Raw genomic sequence first — 19,910 nt, 5'->3', positions numbered from 1 at the left:
GACGGGAAAGGAGCTTCTAAACTGCTCTGAGACTCCTTCGGGTAGATAGGCGGGGTATAAATCCAATCTCTCCTCCTCCTCCACATATGGGGAATTCTACCAAGCGACTTCAAACACTCCTACTCAGTCCAACTCACCCCGGAGAGTTCTAAGGGGAAATTAACTGGGCAGAAAAAGATTCCCTTCCCTACACTCCGAAAACCAAAACACCGACTTCAACTCGAAACGGAAGTTCGCCCCGTTTAAAAAAAAAGGCGCGGGAAGTTCATCCCTTCCACTTCCAGGATAACATCATAGATGAAGGCTCCTCCCCCAGCTCGGATTTGGTCCGCGATTCCTCCCCCCTCCCCCACTAGCGGGAGCCATTCCGGGTCGCGCGAGGCGAGCCAGGTAATACTTCCCCTCATCTCTCTGCCCGCTGCCAGTAGAGGAGGGGGATTAAGACCCCTCCTCTCTTTAGAGCCTAGCAGAAGCTGCGCGCGCTGTCTCTTCCCCTCCCCTCTGAGCCGCGAGGTTGAAGGATTGGTGGTTGCGGCCGGGGCGGGGCCGAGGGCAGCTTTCCCTGTTGAGCGGTTTGCTTCTTCTCAGTGCCTCTTTCCTCGCTCGGGGTTGAGACCCGAAGCGCTTGGGCGGGCGGGAAGAGCTGCAGGTCTTCCCTCGGGGTTACCCTGACCCGTCGGGAATGGCTTCTTTCCCTAGACTCGGCGCTCCGCTGTTTCCTTCTTAAACGCACACACAGACTGGCGGGTGTTGCCCGCTGGAGACTCTCCAGCCACTCTTCCATACCCTCCCCCCGCCTTTCCTGCTCTTGTCTCATCCTCGGTCGCCCCCCGCCCGGCTGACCCAGCCCTGCCTAAAGCAATAATGCTACAGTGCCGTTGAATGAATCCCAGGGAATGGCTATCGGTATTAGACATGTGCTGGCGCACGTTGATAGTGCCGTAGAAAACACAATGAGCCTTGAGAAACATGGCTTCACCTGTGGAATTTATTGCAGCATAGATAATGCATTGAAATAAGGGTGACTGGTTGTTTACAACACTCTCCCCAGAGGGCCTTCCGGTGGCTATTGAAATTCCACTGGGATTTTATATCTTGCCTGCTTCCAATTGCCTGTCAATGGGATTCTTTCATCTTTTATTTCCACCTGTGATTACCACATCTCCATCCCCCCCCCGCCCCCCTTAACCTGGCAGGAAGAAATTCCACGGAACAATTCCTTTAGTTAAATCTGGCAATTTCAGAGGACCTTGTATTAATTATGATAGGCACAGCATTGGACAATGTTTCTGGACTTTGAGATGCTGTTAGTGGCTGTGCCTGCTGGATGATAAAACTAAATTGCAGAAAGAGTTTTTTTGGGGGGGAGATTGGTTGTTTATTGTGAAGTGAATTTTAATCCTGTAGTGTTTTTTCTTGCACTGTAGATTTTTTTTTAAGTGTTAGCAGCCTGGAGCCTGTGGGAGAGCTATATATGTTTTAAAATAAAATGATGAAAGCTGCATGTGTTGAATTTCTGCCTATTATGTGGATGTTAATGATCCTGGTGGGATGGGAGGTGGTCATTCTACTGATGTTTGCTTGATACATTTTCCTAATGACTCCACTCCACCTCCCTGTATTGCCCCTCGTTTCCTCTGACACCACTGGGGTCCTGAGAGATATTTAACTGCTGCTGGGGGACAGTTGCATTCTCATCTTGAAAGGCTATGCTGCTGCCTCCACTTCCGTTCTTCCTGCCAGCTCCTGCAGCCTTTCCTTATCTTCTGCACACTGGAGCTTAAAAACAGATCTCCATCTCCATAAAATCCACTCATCCCATGAGAGTTCACTTATTTCTGAAATATCTGCCATTGTTTGTCTGGTCCTGGGGAACCCTTATCACCTGTATGGCATACCTCCCCCCCCCCTAGTTATCTCTGCTTCCCTTCATGTTACTGCAACTCATCTTGTCTAAATTTATTGATTGATTTATATATCCAAAGGAATATGTAGGTATGCAAGTGTAGTCAAATCACAACTGATTTACAGTGATCCCCAGCAAGGGGCATTCCAGTAAAGTGAAAAACAGGTGGCTTGTCATTGCCTTTCTTGATAATTTCCCATCCAAGTATTTACCTTTCTTAGCTTCTGTGACCTGACAAGATTGGGCTTCCCTCAAAACCCTGAGCTGTATAAATCTATCCCTCATTGTAACAACACCACTGTGAGGTAGGTTGGGCTGGGGATAGTAACCAGCCCATGGTCATGCTGTGTAAATCATGGCAGGGTGAGAATTTTAATCTGGGTCTCCCCAGTGCTACTTGAACTTTCCACACTGGTTTACAGAGATCAGCAGATAGATCCAAGTGGGCAGCCGTGTTGGTCTGAAGCAGTTGAACAAAGCAGGAGTCAAGTTCACCTTTAAGACCAAATTTTATTCAGAACGTAAGCTTTCATGTGCTCTCTAAGCACACGTCATCAGACGAGGGGATCAGGTACAATGGGCCAATCCTGCCAAAGAGACCCTTTGGTGGCCCCCCTCCTCACTTGTTGATCTGCACCCTATTCAGGCAGGGGCTTCCTTCTCTTCCTCTGGCTGCTGGGCTCTCCCTTCCAATGAGTACTCACCCGGGTAAGTCAGTGCCCACCCAGAAGGACAGGCTTTGGACAGCCCCCACCCCACATCCTGTACCGTCCTTTGCCCAGCCAGGCCTTCTGAGTTGACTAGCAATTCACCAGGAGCTCGGGGTGAAACAGCTGGCACTGTCCTCTGCAGGTATCCAGCAGTCCCTACACCCCCCCCCCCTCTTCAGCTGCCTGGTGTTGTCTGGTACAGGGATTGGGGGGCTCTGTGATTTTAGAAGAGGTGGGGAGCAAGAGGTCCTGTGCATCATGGCGTGGGGTAAGTGGGGCTGAGTGCAGTTCTTACCCTCCCGCCAAAAAGTATTTTTCTTGTGCTCCCCTCGCCTTTTGCACCAGCATTGTAGCCTCTGGTTGCAGCTGTAAGAACATAAGAGAAGCCATGTTGGATCAGGCCAATGGCCCATCCAGTCCAACACTCTGTGTCACACTGTGGCCAAAAAAAGTTTATATACACACACACACATACACTGTGGCTAATAGCCACTGATGGACCTCTGCTCCATATTTTTATCTAAACCCCTCTTGAAGGTGGCCATGCTTGTGGCCGCCACCACCTCCTGTGGCAGTGAATTCCACATGTTAATAACCCTTTGGGTGAAGAAGTACTTCCTTTTATCCGTTTTAACCTGTCCGCTCAGCAATTTCATCGAATGCCCACGAGTTCTTGTATTGTGAGAAAGGGAGAAAAGTACTTCTTTCTCTACTTTCTCCATCCCATGCATTATCTTATAAACCTCTATCATGTCACCCCGCAGTCGACGTTTCTCCAAGCTAAAGAGTCCCAAGCGTTTCAACCTTTCTTCATAGGGAAAGTGTTCCAGCCCTTTAATCATTCTAGTTGCCCTTTTCTGGACTTTCTCCAATGCTATAATATCCTTTTTGAGGTGCGGCGACCAGAACTGCACACAGTACTCCAAATGAGACCGCACCATCGATTTATACAGGGGCATTATGATACTGGCTGATTTGTTTTCAATTCCCTTCCTAATAATTCCCAGCATGGCGTTGGCCTTTTTTATTGCAAACGCACACTGTCTTGACATTTTCAGTGAGTTATCTACCACAACCCCAAGATCTTTCTCTTGGTCAGTCTCTGCCAGTTCACACCCCATCAACTTGTATTTGTAGCTGGGATTCTTGGCCCCAATGTGCATTACTTTGCACTTGGCCACACTGAACTGCATCTGCCACGTACTTGCCTCAGGCAGCTCTCTGCCCCCCCTCCCCCGCAACAACAATAGTGTCTGTGGACCCCACCAATCTTAAAATCCTGGCTATGGCCCTGTATTAATATATTTAAAATTCTGTAATTATCTGTCTTATCCGAACCAATTAAACTCTTAGCTTTGCTTATGAATAAAGTTCATCTGTGCATCTGTTTGCTTTCTGAAAACTGTTTTCCAGTTCCTTTTAATGCTTTGAGCAAATTTAATGTGGCCCAATTGCTGGCTAACTGAAGCAAGAAAGAAAAGATCAAGATCCCATAATGTACAGACATTGTTCAAATTAAGTTGTTTGCAAGTCATTAGCCAGAGTGAGTACATCTTCTCCTCTGTCGAAGTCCATCATGAGGTCAGAAGAGTGTACTGCTGTGGCCATATTCTAAAGGAACTATTCCAGTATTTGGCCCGATGTGAACTAGCTATTGAATGTGGCCCATTAAGCACGACACCTTAAAGCTCCTGCCCACTCACTTGTGAAATTCTAGCTATCATAGAATAGGTTATTTAGATTACATCGCTATCTTCATATGCAGAAAGTTTGGATCTTTATTTTGTATATTTGATAGAAGGCAATTTTAGCACTTACTGTAAACAAATGATGGGAGAGAAGTTAGGAATACTTCCTGTGCAGATTTACTTGAGAATAAGATTGATCTGAATAGCTCAGGCTAGCCCACTCTTGGAATCTAATCAGGGTCAGCCCTGATCAGTATTTGGAAGGAAGACTACCAAGGAATATGAGCATCATGATGCAGAAGCAAGCAATGACAAACTGCCTCTGAACATCTCTTGCCTTGAAAACCCATAAGTCAGCTGTGACTTGATGGTGAAAAGAACCAGACCTCAGATTCAGCAGGAGCTCACAGGAGCACAGCTGCTGAACCTTTCTGAGAGTTCCCCCTCTTCTTCCCCACCTCCCTGGTCCATTTAATAGTAGGTGCAGCTGCATAACAATCCCTGGATTAGGAGAGCTGGCAGCCAGCCAGCCACCAGGAATTTTGCCACACCCTCAGCATTCCCCATTAACCCCTGGAGAATCCTGCACCACCCTTTCTCCACTTCTTATGTGATTTTGGGCAGCGGGAGACTTGCTGGCCTTTTGACTTGGTGGGGGGGGTGGCCCTGGAGAACCCCAGGTGAGTGAGGCCTGCTTGGGCTGGCTGGATCTCTAGCCAGCCCAAACAGTCCTCACTCCCCCGGGGCTCTCCTCTCTTGCATCAGGTTTCTTTTGACGAGAGGGGGATATGCTAATGAGTTGTGCTAATGAGTTCCACCACCTGTTTTTCTTCAAAACGACCCCTGAAAACAACGACCAAATACATTTAGTGGGACAGCTTGCATGGATTGATGTGAAAGAATGCTACAGTATAGATGAAGAAACATTACTTCAAAGGTACTAGAAACCGTATAGGCATGTAACTATTATTAACATAAGCAGGTTTGGCTGTCAATGGAGTCTTACTTGGAAATAAATTCTATTGAAATCAATAGCAGACTTGCAAGTAAATGAGGTTAGGATCACATTTAGGAGTAAGAATGTAAGAAGAACCCTGCAGGATCAGACTAGTCATCTAGTCCAGTATTCTCTGTCACACAATGGCTAATAGTTACTCTGGAGAGCCAAAAATAGGGCACACACGGCAAGGCCTTCCTCTGATGTTGCCTCCTGGGAGACCTCATTTTGGGCAGCAGCTCACAGGAGCGGAGCTCTGGACCTGCTTTCTTACCCCCCCCCCAAAAAAAATACTTGCTTCTGGGCTCCATTGTTCAAACCCCCTGTGAGAATTTTGTTAAACTCTTAAGATTTGACAAATTTCCTAATATTTTCTCCCACAAAAAAATAGGAAAATAAGCAAAACATAAAGCATACAGATGGAAATCTTAATCATGCCACTGTGGCCACATAGGAAAAAGTAATTTAAAAAGTATGATGGGAGTGAGTTTTTTTTTTTTTTAAATTTAAATTTTTTATTAGCATTTTTTATTATGACAATTGCAATTCAATAAGCATTTTAAGGTAGACGCTGAGCTGATAGAATTTAGTACACCTTCTGGTGATGTCAGGGGTGTGTGGCATATGCAAATGAGTTCTGCAAATTCGGCACCTCTTCCACAAAATGACCCCTGATCCTGACATAGGTATTGAGATATTGACTGCATCTGGATGAGGAGGTTTCGTTTAGTCCCCATGGCTAGTTGCCACTTGTAGACCTGTACTCCATTAATATGTTTAACCCCCCTTTAAAGTTGTCTATGCCTATGAGCAGGGTTTTTTTTTAAGGCAGGAATGCACAGGAAAGCAGTTCTGGCTGGCTTGGCATCAGGGGGTGTGGCCTAATATGCAAATTAGTTCATGTTGGACTTTTAGTAGAAACAATGGTGCCATAAGGTAGTGTGGTCTAATATGCAAATGAGTTCCTGATTGACTTTTTCCTACAAAAGAAGCTCTGTCTGCAAGCTTCAGCCAATAGAAGAAAGAGAGGCTTGGCTCAGTAGGTTTGCTGTGAGACTGAGGGAGCCTGGCAAAGCAAGCTCTGCCTTCCCCCCCAAGGGAGGAGCCTCAGCCAATGGAGAAAACAGAGGTTTTCCTCTGTAGCTCCTGTGCAGTTGAGCAAGCCTGGCAAAGCAAGCTGTTATGCAAGAAGGAAGCAAGAGAGAGGGAAAAGGAAGCAGATGACAGCCAGTTGCTTGGGGACCTAATAGGAGCCCTCCAGGGCCTGATTCGGCCCCCAGGCCGCATGTTTGACATCCCTGATCTATCATGTTCTCCACCCCAAGTCATCTCTTTCAAAACTGAAAAGTCCCAGACTCTGTAGGCTTTCCAGATAGGGAATGAACTACAACTCATCTTGGTTGCCCTCTTTTTCTAGCTCTGAGATGTCCCCCCCCCTCTCTTTTTGAGATACAGTGACCAAAACTGCACAGCGTATTCCAAATAAGGCCGCACCATAGATCTATATAGGGACATTATAACATTGCCCATTTTGTTTTCAGTACCTTTCCTAATAACCTCCTGCATAATTTGCCTTTTTCACTGTTCACTGTTGACACTTTTACTGAGCTAGCCACTACAAATGTCCTCAAGGTCTCTTTCCCTCTCAAACTCGGCAAGTTCCGACCTCATGAAGAAGGGATTTTTTTTTGTCCCAGTGTGCATCACCTTACACTTAACAACATGGAACTTGTTGTTAAGTGTAACCTTACACTTAACTTACACTTAACAACATTTGCCACATTGTTGCTGACTCACCCAACTTGTGGAGATCCTCCTGGAGCTTGGCATTGGTTTTTCACCAGGGCTTTTTTTTTTTTAGCAGGAACAGGAGTCAGCAGTTCCAGCTGGCTTGGCATCAGGGGGTGTGGCCTAATACGCAAATTGAACATATGAAGCTGCTTTATACTGAATCAGACCCTGGGTCCATCAAAGTCAATATTGTCTTCTCAGACTGGCAGCGGCTCTCCAGGGTCTCAAGCTGAGGTTTTTCACACCTATTTGCCTGGACCCTTTTTTGGAGATGCCGGGGATTGAACCTGGGACCTTCTGCTTCCCAAGCAGATGCTCTACCACTGAGCCACCGTCCCTCCAAATTAGTTCTTGCTGGGCTTTTTTTATTTAAAAAGCCCTGGTTTTCACCATTTTTAATGATTTTGTAATCTGCAAACTTGGCTAGTACAGTGCTCACTCAGATCAAGATGGATTACTGTGTTAGTCTGTCTGTCTGTAGCAGTAGAAAAGAGCAAGAGTCCAATAGCACCTTAAAGACTAACAAAATTTGTGGCAGAAGTTCTGAAGAAGTGAGCAGTGACTCACAAAAGCTCAAAGCCTGCCATAAATTGTGGACTCTGTTTCTTTAGGAATATTTGTTAAGATACTTGTAAAAAGCCTTTTGACAGTTCAAGTATATAATGTCTACAGGTTTGTCATTATCTACATGTGTTTAAGGGTTCTTAAATTAACTGACGTTAAGGATAGGATGATATATAAGGTCTTGTACAATATGGGAACATAGTGGGCAGTAAACATTTCTAGTTTTTCCTTAGCAGAATACATTTAGTAAGTTGAAACAGACAAAAGAAAATACCTTGTATTTTACTTATTTATTTAAAATATTGCCTTCTGTCTACATAGGCCTTCAAGTGGCTTTCAGTATCAACTGACGGAATCTTCCAAATATAGAGCTGCCACCTGAGAACAAAACAATAGACTCACAGTGCAGTCCTCTATCTATCTATCTATCTATCTATCTATCTATCTATCTATCTATCTATCTATCTATCTATTTATTTTATGACTTCTATCCCGCCCTTCCCAACAAGTGGCTCAGGGTGGCTTACAACACAGGAATCGAACATAAATAGACGTTAAACATAGAGCATTTAAATTTAAACATTAAACCTTTTAAACATAGAACCATTTAAAACATTTAAAACATTGGGGGCAGCAAACATCCAGTATAACTACGCTCAGTTTCTTGTACCAGCTAGTCATAGGCCAGCCGGAAGAGGGTTGTCTTACAGGCCCTGCGGAACTGGGCGAGGTCCCGCAGGGCCCTCACCTCTTCCGGCAGCTAGTTCCACCAGGAGGGGGCCATAATAGAGAAGGCCCGGTCCCTTGTCGATTTTAAGCGGGCTTCCTTTGGCCCGGGGATATCTAGGAGATTTTGAGTTACTCCCGTAGGAGCCACTCTGCGTAGGATTGCACTGTCACTCATGCATCAGAAGAAAGCAGCCAAATACCCACTGGTGCTAGCTGCTGCTACACACTGCTGGTGAAGATAGAGCAAAGAGCAAGCCCTCTTCAGAAAAACCACTCCAGACCAAGTTGGCAGTAGGGTTCCAACTGCCTGGAAGGGGGGGAAACTGTTCTGTCCTATTGGTGGAGTTTTGATAGAATGTTATTTATACCAAGTGGTATGATTTACCACCATGCCATAAAAAGCTTCAGCTGCCCATTTCAAAGCATTACGCTTCCGGTAAAGGAAGAAGAGATTTTTCTCCAGGCCTGTTGGCAATCATACATGTAGTGATGGGAAAGGAGCCATTAATATGCTCAGAGTCTAAAATATTTTGCCTTTTTTACAGGGGTTGCTGTGTTAAGATGGCACGTATTACTCTTGAAGAGCTGAATGAAATGAATGATGAAGACATTGATGAAGATGAGGAGCCCATGGATGGCGAGGAACAGAGTAGGCTGTTTTCTCATTGGGAGGCAATAGCTAGCACTCACCATGTGACATTGCCTCAAGGTAAAAATTTGCATCTCAACCAGAAGAAGTCCAAAGGCAGGTAGTGTGTCAAAGACGAAAGTCTGAAAGCAGCATTTATACAGGATACTTCCTTTTCACTACAGTTCCTCACATCATCCCAAGGCTGCTCTTAAATGTAGATATATTTTATTTAATGCTTCAACTTTAGTGGCTACATGCTGAAAATAGGATTATTAACATGCCTGGAGAATAGTGTTGTCCCTTTAATAGAAGCTTAATGAGTAGAAATGGGTAGTAGAAGCTTTTCATGGTATGAAGGTAAAGAATATCACTTGAGAAATAGTATCCCATTAAGCCTCTGTTAAGGCTCCGGGTCATATGGCAAACCTAGCTAGTAAGTATGCTCATGTTGTTTGTAGTTACTGCAACACTAGCATACTAATGCTAAGCTACTTTATTAGAATTAAATTAGCTTGCTTGCATTCAACTGATGTAGGATGCTTTCACATGAATTAAGTAACATGTTTTCAATCCACTTTCAGTGCACATTGCAAGTGGATTTTACTGTGTGAAATGGCAAAATCTACTTGCAAACTGGTTGCTGAAGTGGATTGAAATTGCATTATTTAATGTGTGAAAGCGCGCCCTTAGTCAGAATTATATGTTTTGACTGATTGCATATGTGCGTTAAGTGTGCATTGAATATAGAGTTGGGAGTTGGATTTCCTGTAGTGTCCAGCTATTGATAACCAGTAAGAACTCCTTGCTTCTCTCTTTGTTGTTGCTGGTAAACTTAAAATATGGCTGCTGATCATAGGATCATGGGCAATAGTAAAATAACTTTAAGAACTTTGCACAATGATATATGAAGAAAGTATTTGATTTGCTCTGTTTTTTCAGGAGTGAAAGAATTATTTAAAAACTTGTCACTATCCATCAGAGCTTTTTTTGTGATTGTATGGGCCTTCATGCACTGCTGTAATATGTCATTACCCAAGTCTGGATGCTCATGCATCAGGGAGCTCCAGAGGGAAGGGAGGATTGTTGGAAACTGGTAAAGCCTTATATATGAGTTCTGGTGCTTTTATTTATTCAGAGAGGAAAAAAGCACTACCGCCCATCTTTCCATTCTTACTATTTCAGGAGACACTGGTTCCCATTTAAATATTTAATTAATGTTTTTCAGTAATTTTAGTTCCACCCTGTTAAAAACGCTTGTGGAAAAACGACTATCTTTTAAAAGGATTATGGGTCTCTGGAGATTTTGATGGTATTTTTCAGATGTAATGATTTTCCAAATTTACTGTTTTTATAGAAATGGCAGGACCAATAGTACAAATGACACAACATAACCAGACACGTGAGCCTGTGCCGTATACTACATTGTCGCAGCATGAGAAGGTGAGAAAACTTGCATACATGAATACTTCCCATTCCTGGGTGAGGTGGTATACAGTTCCCAGAGACAGCTCTGACTGGCCGAATTTTGTGGACGGCAGAGTAAGCACAATAAAGGCATGCTCTTCATTTTTTTTAATCCATGATTCCTCCAGTCATTAAACTTCTGCTGACTCATCATGTGACTTCCCAGGAGACAGAAAAAAGGGGAAGGAAAGAGTGTGAAAAAATGACAATGGAAAGAGTAGGAAAGGAGGAAATGTGCATGGAAGACAAAGAGAAGGGAATTTGAAAATGATAAGGAAGGAGGGTGAAAGAGAAGGTGCAGGAAGCAAGTGGGATATCAGGAAACTTATCAGTGGGTGCCACTTTAGGGCTTACTACCCTGATGTAGCCAAAAATAGAACCCAAGGTGGACATTTAGCGGACAGAGGCTGGCTTAGCTGTCCCACTTCATTCTGTGGGATGAAGTAAAAGCTACAATCTGGGACACAGTTCAAGAGGAGCAAAATTCAGACCATTCATCAGAAATGGGACAGATTTAGCCTTCACACCAACAATGTACCCTTGTACTTTCTTCTCTCATGTGGAAAACAAACAATGTGGTAGGAGCAAAACCTGTGGTTCAGTTGTTACACTGGAAGGTTCATCTCTCACATCACCCCCTCTGTCAGGTTTCCCTGCAATGTACTCTGCTTCTTTCTAGTTCATTCACTGTCATATGATGGGCTTGTAGTTTAACAGAAGGAAAAGCATGTAATGACTTTGGGTCTCTTTAGGAGAGTAGTCTTGGTTGGATCCAGTCAACCTGGCCATGTTCATCCTCTTGTGCAGGTTGTTAATGGCATGAGAGAAACACTGTTACTTAAGTAGGCACCCATTTCCTTCTGATTGTTGTTGATTCATTAGGTTTGGATCTGTAGAGCCATTGTTGTTGTAATATGTGTGTGTTTGTTTTGTCTGTTTGTTCTCCTTTCCTTGGACCCATGTTAGATCAGCATTTGCTTTTAGTGAGGGAACTAGTGCCCCATATTGAGACACAAATTTGACCAGGTGGGCATGTTGCCGTTCACTCCTGGAGATTTGGTAAATAGGTTCTTCAAAGATATTTTCATCAGTCCTTCTGTGTCCAATATGCATAGATTTGTAGACTTTAGTACCATTTACTTGGATCAACCCAGTATGGTGTCAGCATTTGTCAGAGTAGTTCTTTGACACTCATGCCTCTTGTAGTTATCCAAATTCAGCACAGAGTATTCATCATCTTTGCTGTGTCTTGCATCTGACTCCATGTCTGTAATCTAAAATTTAATTCCTTGAATTCTATTAATGAAAATAGCATGCCAAATGCCCTTGGCTAATTTTTAAGCATGATGATGAAAAGGGCTCTTTGAGACTTTCTTGCTGTAACTGACATCGAATGTTGTTATTTAAGATAGATCATAGAAGCAGCCTAGTGTTGTATTGTTAGCCACCTTTAGGTCTTTTCCGCAGTCTAAAGTGGGATGGAAACAGGAAAACCTGCTGCCATCTGGCTTTGCTCTGCTCTCTCTGTTGGGCAGTGGTAGAAACTTCTTGAGGAAATGGTGGAATGATCAGCCTTGTGCTGAAGCAGTGACATCATTTCTGGCATAACCTGGAAAGGACATCATCATGTAGGGCAGTGTTCTAGTATGTACCTAAAACCACAATACAGTAAGTCACCTACCAGTAGATGGAAATATTTTAAATAAATACCTCACAATTGAGTGATTTTAAGTCTTTGCAATACCTTTTGTGTCACCCAAATGTTGGGCTCACTACTAGGTATATGACAAAAAGCTAGTTCTCAAAAAGAGCAGATGAGGTGCTAAATTAAGCTTTTGTCCTGGGAGTGTAATGCAAAACTACAGGTGCAGAATATTTTAGCTGAATGCTCATCTGTACAAGAAACATTCCTTGCACACAGAAAACTGGCATGTCTAAGTAAAGGCTAAGTTAGAATTCTTCTACTTGACTTCTAGTTTTCCATGTGCAGGGAGGATTATTTCACACACACACACACAAGAAAATTTGAAGCAGTATAGCCCAGGAACAGGTTTACCATCTCATCCACTCTTGTAAAAACTAAGCCTCGCAGAAGGAGGAATGGATTGTAACCCTAGTCCTATTATTTGTAGAATCCTGACAGTTTACACAATATATTGTCAATTGTACCCTGTTGATGGAAATTGCCCACCTGAGTAGTAACTTCAGGTGCCCATAGAAAATTCTGCTGTTGCCTTTGCAGAGGTTTCTTATAAAGCAACACTGAATCTCACAGCAGGAGATGCACACAGGGTCTGTGAACAATGGTCCCTCATGTAGAATAAAACAAGTCCAGTAGCACAATTAGTATATGGCTCTGCACCTCCTCAGATATTGGGAAAGTATGTCTCTGTCTTGAACCTCTGGCAGGTAGCACTTTAAAAAAATATATACTATCCCATAGCTTGTAGAAGAAAATGGAAAGTCCTTGTGGTTAGCTGAAATAAGATTTGGGCTGTTTTCTAATGCATACCTGCATGGGTGTATGCACCATTGATTTCAATACAGCTTAATGCATTTTCCATGACATTCAGTTTCAGGGAAGCATGGCTAGGATTGTGGACTTAGAGTCTGATTCTTAATTACTCAGAAGCAAGCCCTTCCTATTTCAGTGGGACTCATTCCAAAGCATGTATTAATAGTATTGTAGCCTTAAACAACTAGAAACTAGCTGACCAGGCTGAAAAACAGTGATTAAGAGGCTGAAAAACTATAAATGGAACACAGTATTGCAAACTGTTTGAAGTCAATGAGCTTACACTGGAGTAACTCTCCACTGGATTGCACTATAACAAGAAAACAGAATGCAACCCCTTTCCCCCTTTAAAGTACCCTTTAATGCTGCTACTTTGCAGCAAGGAAACAGGTCATTGGACATATCTTGCACATTTTTCATATAATGTACAGCTAGGGTTGCCTGGGCTGGTGGGGGATGGTGGGGACTTAACTGTGAGCTGGAGGGAGGTCCAGCTGATATTGCAGTGACATATGTACAAATTTGGTTTCTACCATGGAGTTTTTGCCCAAATATCAGAGTGTCAGCCTGACGTTGCTGATGTGATGACACAACTTCCAGGTCACATTGGAACTGACATAGACATGTTTCTGCAATGCTGACTGGGCCCCCCACTTTTTCTGGGCACGTTCCCCCCTGCAGCAGCAGTGCAGTGGGGTCTGGTGGCCAGGAACCCCTGCCTCCGTTGGGATATCTAGCAACCCCTATGTATGACTGAACCCTCAATGGCTTAAATCAGGGGTGTCAAACACCCAGCCTGCGGGCCGGATCCAGCCCGCCCAAGGTTTTGATCAGGTCCGCGGGACTCTTTTCTTCCCTCTCCTCCCCCTCCTCTCCTTACCTTTGAAGCTCCCAGGCTCTTACAGCTCCTAGACTCTGAAGCTTCCAGGCTGAGACTCTTTCAGTTTCAGCTTGGGAGCTTCGAAGGCTCTTTGAAGCATCTTTTGAAGTTTGCAGGCTGAGTCTCAGGTTCTTCCTGCCTTTCTTTGCTGGCTGCCGCAAGGAAAACATGGGATGGATTTTAAGATCCATTCCACATTTTCCTTGCAACTTTGTCTGTACACTGCAATGGTTTCAAATGGAGTGGAGATGGTTACAATTTCAGCTTTCCTATAGCTATCTGAAACTCATGCTTCCTGGAGTTGTGTCCTTGCAAACAAGGGTTGATGCTTTCAGCCAGCTTATCTCTCCTGAATGGATGTAACCTAGTGAGTACTTTAATTTGGGAACCCACAGCCAAAGGGGGATATTATACTGGAAAGGCTTTGCCAATCTGAGTAGAGTGGTGAGGAGAAGTTTACAATTCCATTTGTTTCCACAGAATCAGAGCCTTGTGCTTTTTCTTGATGTTTTATTTTAAAAATTGCATTGCCAAATTCCACTAGTCCCCCACCTTTCCAACTACAATCACTGGAAGAGTTTTAAGCATGTTTGTATTTTAAGTTTTTAAAAATATATTTAATTGGGTTTGTCTGTGTCCATTATAAAGTTTATATCTCCACTACCTGGCATATTTTATGACACTCATGGCCCGGCCCCACAAAGTCCCATTTGTGTCGGATCCGGCCCTCCTAACAAATGAATTTGATACTCCTGGCTTAAATAATTATGTTCTTTAAGTATAAGAATTCTAGTAAATAAGGTAACCTTCAGCTCACATGTATATTTTTATAACTTACCCTTTTGTAAGGGTTTGGTGTAGTGGTTAAGTGTGCAGACTCTTATCTGGGAGAACCAGGTTTGATTCCCCACTCCTCCACTTGCACCTGCTGGAATGGGTTAGCCATAGCTTTCACAGTAACTGTCCTTGAAAGGGCAGCTGCTGTAAAAAGCTCTCTCAGCCCCACCTCCCTCACAGGGTGTCTGCTGGGGGTGGGGGAAGGTAGAGGAGATTTTGACTGCTCTGAGATTCAGAGTATAGGGTGGGATATAAATCCAATATCTTCTTCATATGAAAGTGCTTTACAATAGTCTTTGCTGTGTAGTTAGGTGCTTTCTTGCTTTCTTTTTATCAGTTAGTCAGTAGCATTTTGATCTTTGGTTGTGATAAAACTGCAGGGAAATAAACCTAATTAACAGTGCAAGCCTAAAAAGAGTTACACCCTTGGGGAGGAGCTGTGACTCAGTGGTAGAGCATCTGCTTTGCACGCAAGGTCTCAGCTTCAATCCCAGCATCTCCTGTTAACAGGATCCAGCAGTAGTGTATATGAAAGAGTTATTCTTGAGAACCTGGAAAGCAGCTGCCAGTCAAAGTAGGCAATACTGACTTTGATTGACCAATGGTCTGACTCAGTATAAGCCAGCTTCATGTGTTCCAGTCACTGGGCTTAGAAGGATGCAACTCTGCTTAGAATTGCAGTATAATTTATTAAAGCTGATGTGAAAATTTCCCTAGTTACTAGGCTTGCCAACCAGAAATTCCTGGAGATTTGGGGGCAGACCCTTGGGAAGGTGGAATTTGGAGAGGGGAGAGAACTCAGCTGAGGTGTGATGTCATAGACTCTATCTTCCAAAGCTGCCATCTCTGTAGCCTGAAGACCAAATGAAATGCTGTGGATCTACAGGCCCTACCTGAAGGTTGGCAACCCTAACAGATACTAACAACATTAAAAGGTTATATTATGTGCTATTCTTTAGGTGTAGTGGTCAACATCATGAGGGTGGAGGAATTGGATATTGGGGTAGGAGAGAAGTGGAAAGTATGGGGCTGGGAATCATTATCATAAAGGAGAGTGGAGTGTGTGTTAGCAAAGAAGTTGGAAGTCAGGATCCTGGAGCAGAAGAATAGGAATAATGGTTAAGAGGGAGGGGAAGCATGTGGGTTCATCTCCCGAGGTTGACCTTGGGCACCTGAAAATCTGAATAATATGGAAGAGGGTATGTAACACTTTAAAATGCCACTTAAAACCAGACATTTCAGGCCCAGCACCCATGGTGGAAGATTCTTCTCAGTAAAGCAAAAAAATTGCAGTCTGACAAGCATAGGGGGCTCAGAAGTGGCACTTTGTCCTTCAATACATTTAAGAGGAAAATGAAGCAAAGTATCACTTCTTCCCTTTTCTCTCTAGCATAGCTGTACTGGCTAGGGTTGCCAGTCTCCTGGTGGTAGCTGGAGATCTTCTGGAATTACAACTGTTCTCCAGGTTACAGATATCAGTTCCCCTGGAGAAAATGGCTGCTTTGAAAGGTGGACTCTGTGGCATTGTACCCCACTGTACCCCCCCCCCCCAAACCCCACCCTGCCTAGGCTGCACCCCCAGCATCTTCAGGAATTTCTCAGCCCAGAACTGGCAGCCCTGGGATACCGGCATTGACTACCACATATGAGTTTAGTGATGGTTTTATTTTTCATTTAAGAATTAGGCAAAACATTGCCTGTACTTTTTGTCTTCTCTTTCTGGATCCGTAATGGTTAAATACTGGAAATAAAATAAAATAAAGCTGGAAATCTGGGCCAGCTAATGGACCAAATGGACATGGTTAGGATGTCCTGTTATCTAGCCAAAACCCAGTTTATGAGGCCATATCACAATCCTATTTCTCCTTGACCTTAATAAATCCATATAAATTCTTCTTGGCCAAGACTATAAACAACAGATCCTGCTTTTTACAACCTTGGTATAAATCCATGCCTCTACAGTGCAATCCTAAGCAGAGTTAGACATTTCTAAGTATATTGAAGTCAGTGGGTTTAAGGGAGTATAATTCTGTTTAGGTCTGTAGCTTTGTAGCAAACAGAAATTAACCTTTTTTCTGGTATGGCCATTTAAGAAACTTTATTTAAATATGTAGGTGTCTCCACATGGATAGTGTTTTGTGATCATGCAGAAAGGATTTCGAAGTCCTTCCCTCTCCTTTGATACTGTGTTTTTTGTAATACATAATGTCCAGTTTGTGTCTCTTGAGTGCTGTTATTAACTCTTCCTCCTTGTTTCAGTGTGAGGAGATGGCATATGAAGAGCGGATGTACCCATCTAAGAAATGGGCATGCATCACCACAGGGGAGCCCAAGTATGAACAGAGCATCTCCATGGGTTTCATGAGACTCATGCGATATATCTGCAAGGAGAACTCCTTACGTATGTGCAAGCAAGTGAGAACAGAGGGATGGGAAGGGACTCTGCAAAGACATAGTTCCCTGCAGCAGTTGGATTAAATGGGACTGGAGAAGCAAGTGGTAGGCCGCAGCTTTTTCACTGTCCTGTCTCTCTACCTGTGTCTTTATCTAGGCCGCCACTTGGGGATGACGGTGCCTGTGGTCACTGAGATTCACCTTAATAAGGAGGGTTCTGAACTGCTGCAAGATGTCATTATTGGCTATTATCTCCCAGAGGAATTCCAGCTTAACCCCCCTCTCCCTATGGACCCTGAAATCCAAGTCGTAGAGAGAGCTCCACTTCAGGTCATTACAAGGTGGGCTGTGCTTTTTGCACTTTAGTGCTGCTTCTGTGCCGAGGAGAGAAGTATTAATGCTTTCTCATCCTGACTGGGAGAAAAAGAATGCATGGTAGGGAAGATGGTGATTAAGAAAACACATTAGTATAGACAAAATATTCTGAGGTCCTATAATGGAGAAAGGGATGCACTTTGTGGAGAGCTGATTCTTTATAAGGCAATCGTTCCCCCAGTTTTCATGATAAGGAGCCATGCATTGATGGGTGGGTGGCAGAGAAGCAATTTTTTTAACCAATGTTGTACAATTGTTTTGTTGTTGGTCTTGTGTAAAGGGTGTTTTATGGGAACACTACAGAAGAAACGATTCTACAGGAGATCCATCTTCTCTGGGAATTGCTGGGCTCCGCTGATAATGTGCTCCATGAAACCTACATGGTGGCTACGTATGAAAATCCTGGTGTTCCTAACCGTCGCAATGAGATCTGGTTTATTCGGCGAGCAAATTGAAGGTTCCCATGAATTCCTGACAAAATTGCAAACTACTCCGTGACAGGAACCGGTTTAGATGGCAGTTCTAGCCTGAAGGAGATAAATGCACATCCTGACTTAGTGGTCATCCAATAGAATAGATGAACCACTCCTTTTCCCCTGGATGCTGCGACAACTTATGTTCCCTCTTGTGAGCTCACAGCCAAGGGAAAAACTAGTACACACAAATGTTCCTGAGAAGAATTCCACCCCACTACTGCAGGGGGCAGTATGAGAGATGCCATTATTAATGGAGGTGGCTTTGGAAAAGACAATTGGTGCCTGCTTGTGTGGGCCCCAAATATGTCCATGCCAGAGTTGAAAGAAGGTATATTGGGAAGAGTAGCTCACATTATAAGGTTTAGTATCTGGAAGTGCAGAGCAGGTCTGAACACCATTGCATTACAGCTGTGTCTGCAGCTGACAGATGGTAATGACTGAGAAACAGTTTGCGACCCGAGTTACACAGAAGAAGGGCTGATGCCACATAGCATCCTTTTTAGCCATATGTGGAAAAGGCTAAATCTTTCTATTAGTTAATTCTCCCACAGCAGTGAAGAGCTATTACTGCATTTTGGGAGGGAATTGCTTTAGTCTGCCTTAGCTGGCATAATTTAAACATGTGTCCAGAAACCAATGGGAAATACCTGCAAAAGCCTATGGCCTGCTGGTGATCTGAGAAGCAGAAACCTTGGAATCTCTTCTCCTATGGTTTATATGCTCTCCTTTCCCAAGAGTATTCAAAGAGTTGTGTCACCCACTGGCCTCCTTCTGCCTGTTAGCCAGCTGGAGTGTGTGCTCACCTCTTTTTAATCAGGCAGGCCCAAGGGCTTGATGCAAGCTGAGCAGGCCGTCATATGTGTAAGTTGTCACTGGCAGCATTTATATCACGTTGTCTTGTGTTGTGCATTGAATGGTTGGTTTCACACTCAAAATGCTGCTGTCCTCTTCCAAGAGAAGTTGGAAGTACAAAGTAAACATGAAATAAAACCTAGACCTGAAATAAAATCCAGTCCTTTGAATGTATATTATTTAGTGTGATATCTATTTCCAGGGGCTAGCTGGGTCTTTATATAATTTCAGGCTACCTTTGGAGTTACAGTTTCACTAATAGTGGCAGAGTTGGGATTCAGCAGACTTCCAAAGAATATCCAGATAACAAAAACAACACCTGCTTACTCAGAATCAGCAAACTGTAATACAAAGGAGTTGAATATTACAGTTTAGGAGACAGTATGGTTCTAATTGTGTCAGGAAATCAGCCAAGTAATCTGGTTGTTTCCAACAGATCTGAGGGAACAGGTGCAATGGAAGTCTTTCATTTTCAAAAAAGATAGTGATGAGCTATTTCTATTAATCGCATTTTGCATAACTGCAGACCAAATCAATTTAGAGCAGCCATTGTACTATGCAGTTTTGCTCTGTCTGTCTGCAGATGCAAATTACTTCTCTAGATAATGAAAGTTTGTTGCATTTCTTTGCCCTTCAGCATCCATAAAGTTAACACTGGAGGCAACAATGATGATACTCATAGAAGACCTGGATTCAAGTGTGGGAGTACCATAGAGACCACCAAGATTTTTGGAGGTTAAGCTTTTGAGAGTCAAAGCTCACTTCATTAGATATTAACCCAGTTATTTTACTCTGAAAATCTTGTTGGTCTCTATGGTGCTACTGGACTCGAATCTAGGTCTTCTAGTGAAGAAGAAGAAGAAGAAGTTGTTATTGGATTTATATCCCACCCTCCACTCCAAATCTCAGAGTCTCAGAGCGGCTCACAATCTCCTTTATCTTCCTTCCCCACAACAGACACCCTGTGAGGTGGGTGGGGCTGAGGGGGCTCTCACAGCAGCTGCCCTTTCAAGGACAACCTCTGCCTCTGGCTATGGCTGACCCAAGGCCATTCCAGCAGCTGCAAGTGGAGGAGTGGGGAATCAAACCCAGACCAACATG

General features: G+C 43.7%; 1 protein-coding gene across 1 annotated transcript; it reads left to right on the top strand.

Moving 5' to 3' along the window:
• The first annotated feature begins 267 nt into the window (after nt 1-267).
• On the top strand, nt 268-18,965 carry LOC132578115 (heme-binding protein 1-like). Its single transcript, XM_060247966.1, has 6 exons — nt 268-390; nt 8,931-9,094; nt 10,371-10,456; nt 16,972-17,113; nt 17,264-17,447; nt 17,762-18,965. Exons 2-6 carry the CDS (start codon nt 8,947-8,949, stop codon nt 17,934-17,936), a joined length of 735 nt encoding a protein of 244 aa, XP_060103949.1. The 5' UTR covers nt 268-390; nt 8,931-8,946; the 3' UTR covers nt 17,937-18,965.
• Nucleotides 18,966-19,910: the final 945 nt, after the last annotated feature.

This window comes from Heteronotia binoei, chromosome 1, assembly GCF_032191835.1.
Source record: "Heteronotia binoei isolate CCM8104 ecotype False Entrance Well chromosome 1, APGP_CSIRO_Hbin_v1, whole genome shotgun sequence".
NCBI classification, from domain to species: Eukaryota; Metazoa; Chordata; class Lepidosauria; order Squamata; family Gekkonidae; genus Heteronotia; species Heteronotia binoei.
Note: the sequence above shows the minus strand (reverse complement) of the source record. Positions and strands in the feature narration are given on the sequence as shown.

Bases quoted from the DNA above. Each gene is read 5' to 3' on its own strand.
- LOC132578115 (XM_060247966.1), top strand. From the start codon at position 8,947: ATGGCACGTATTACTCTTGAAGAGCTGAATGAAATGAATGATGAAGAC. The intron at 17,114-17,263 runs GTATGTGCAAGC...GTCTTTATCTAG, and splicing joins CTGCAAGGAGAACTCCTTAC to GCCGCCACTTGGGGATGACG. The intron at 17,448-17,761 runs GTGGGCTGTGCT...TCTTGTGTAAAG, and splicing joins CCACTTCAGGTCATTACAAG to GGTGTTTTATGGGAACACTA.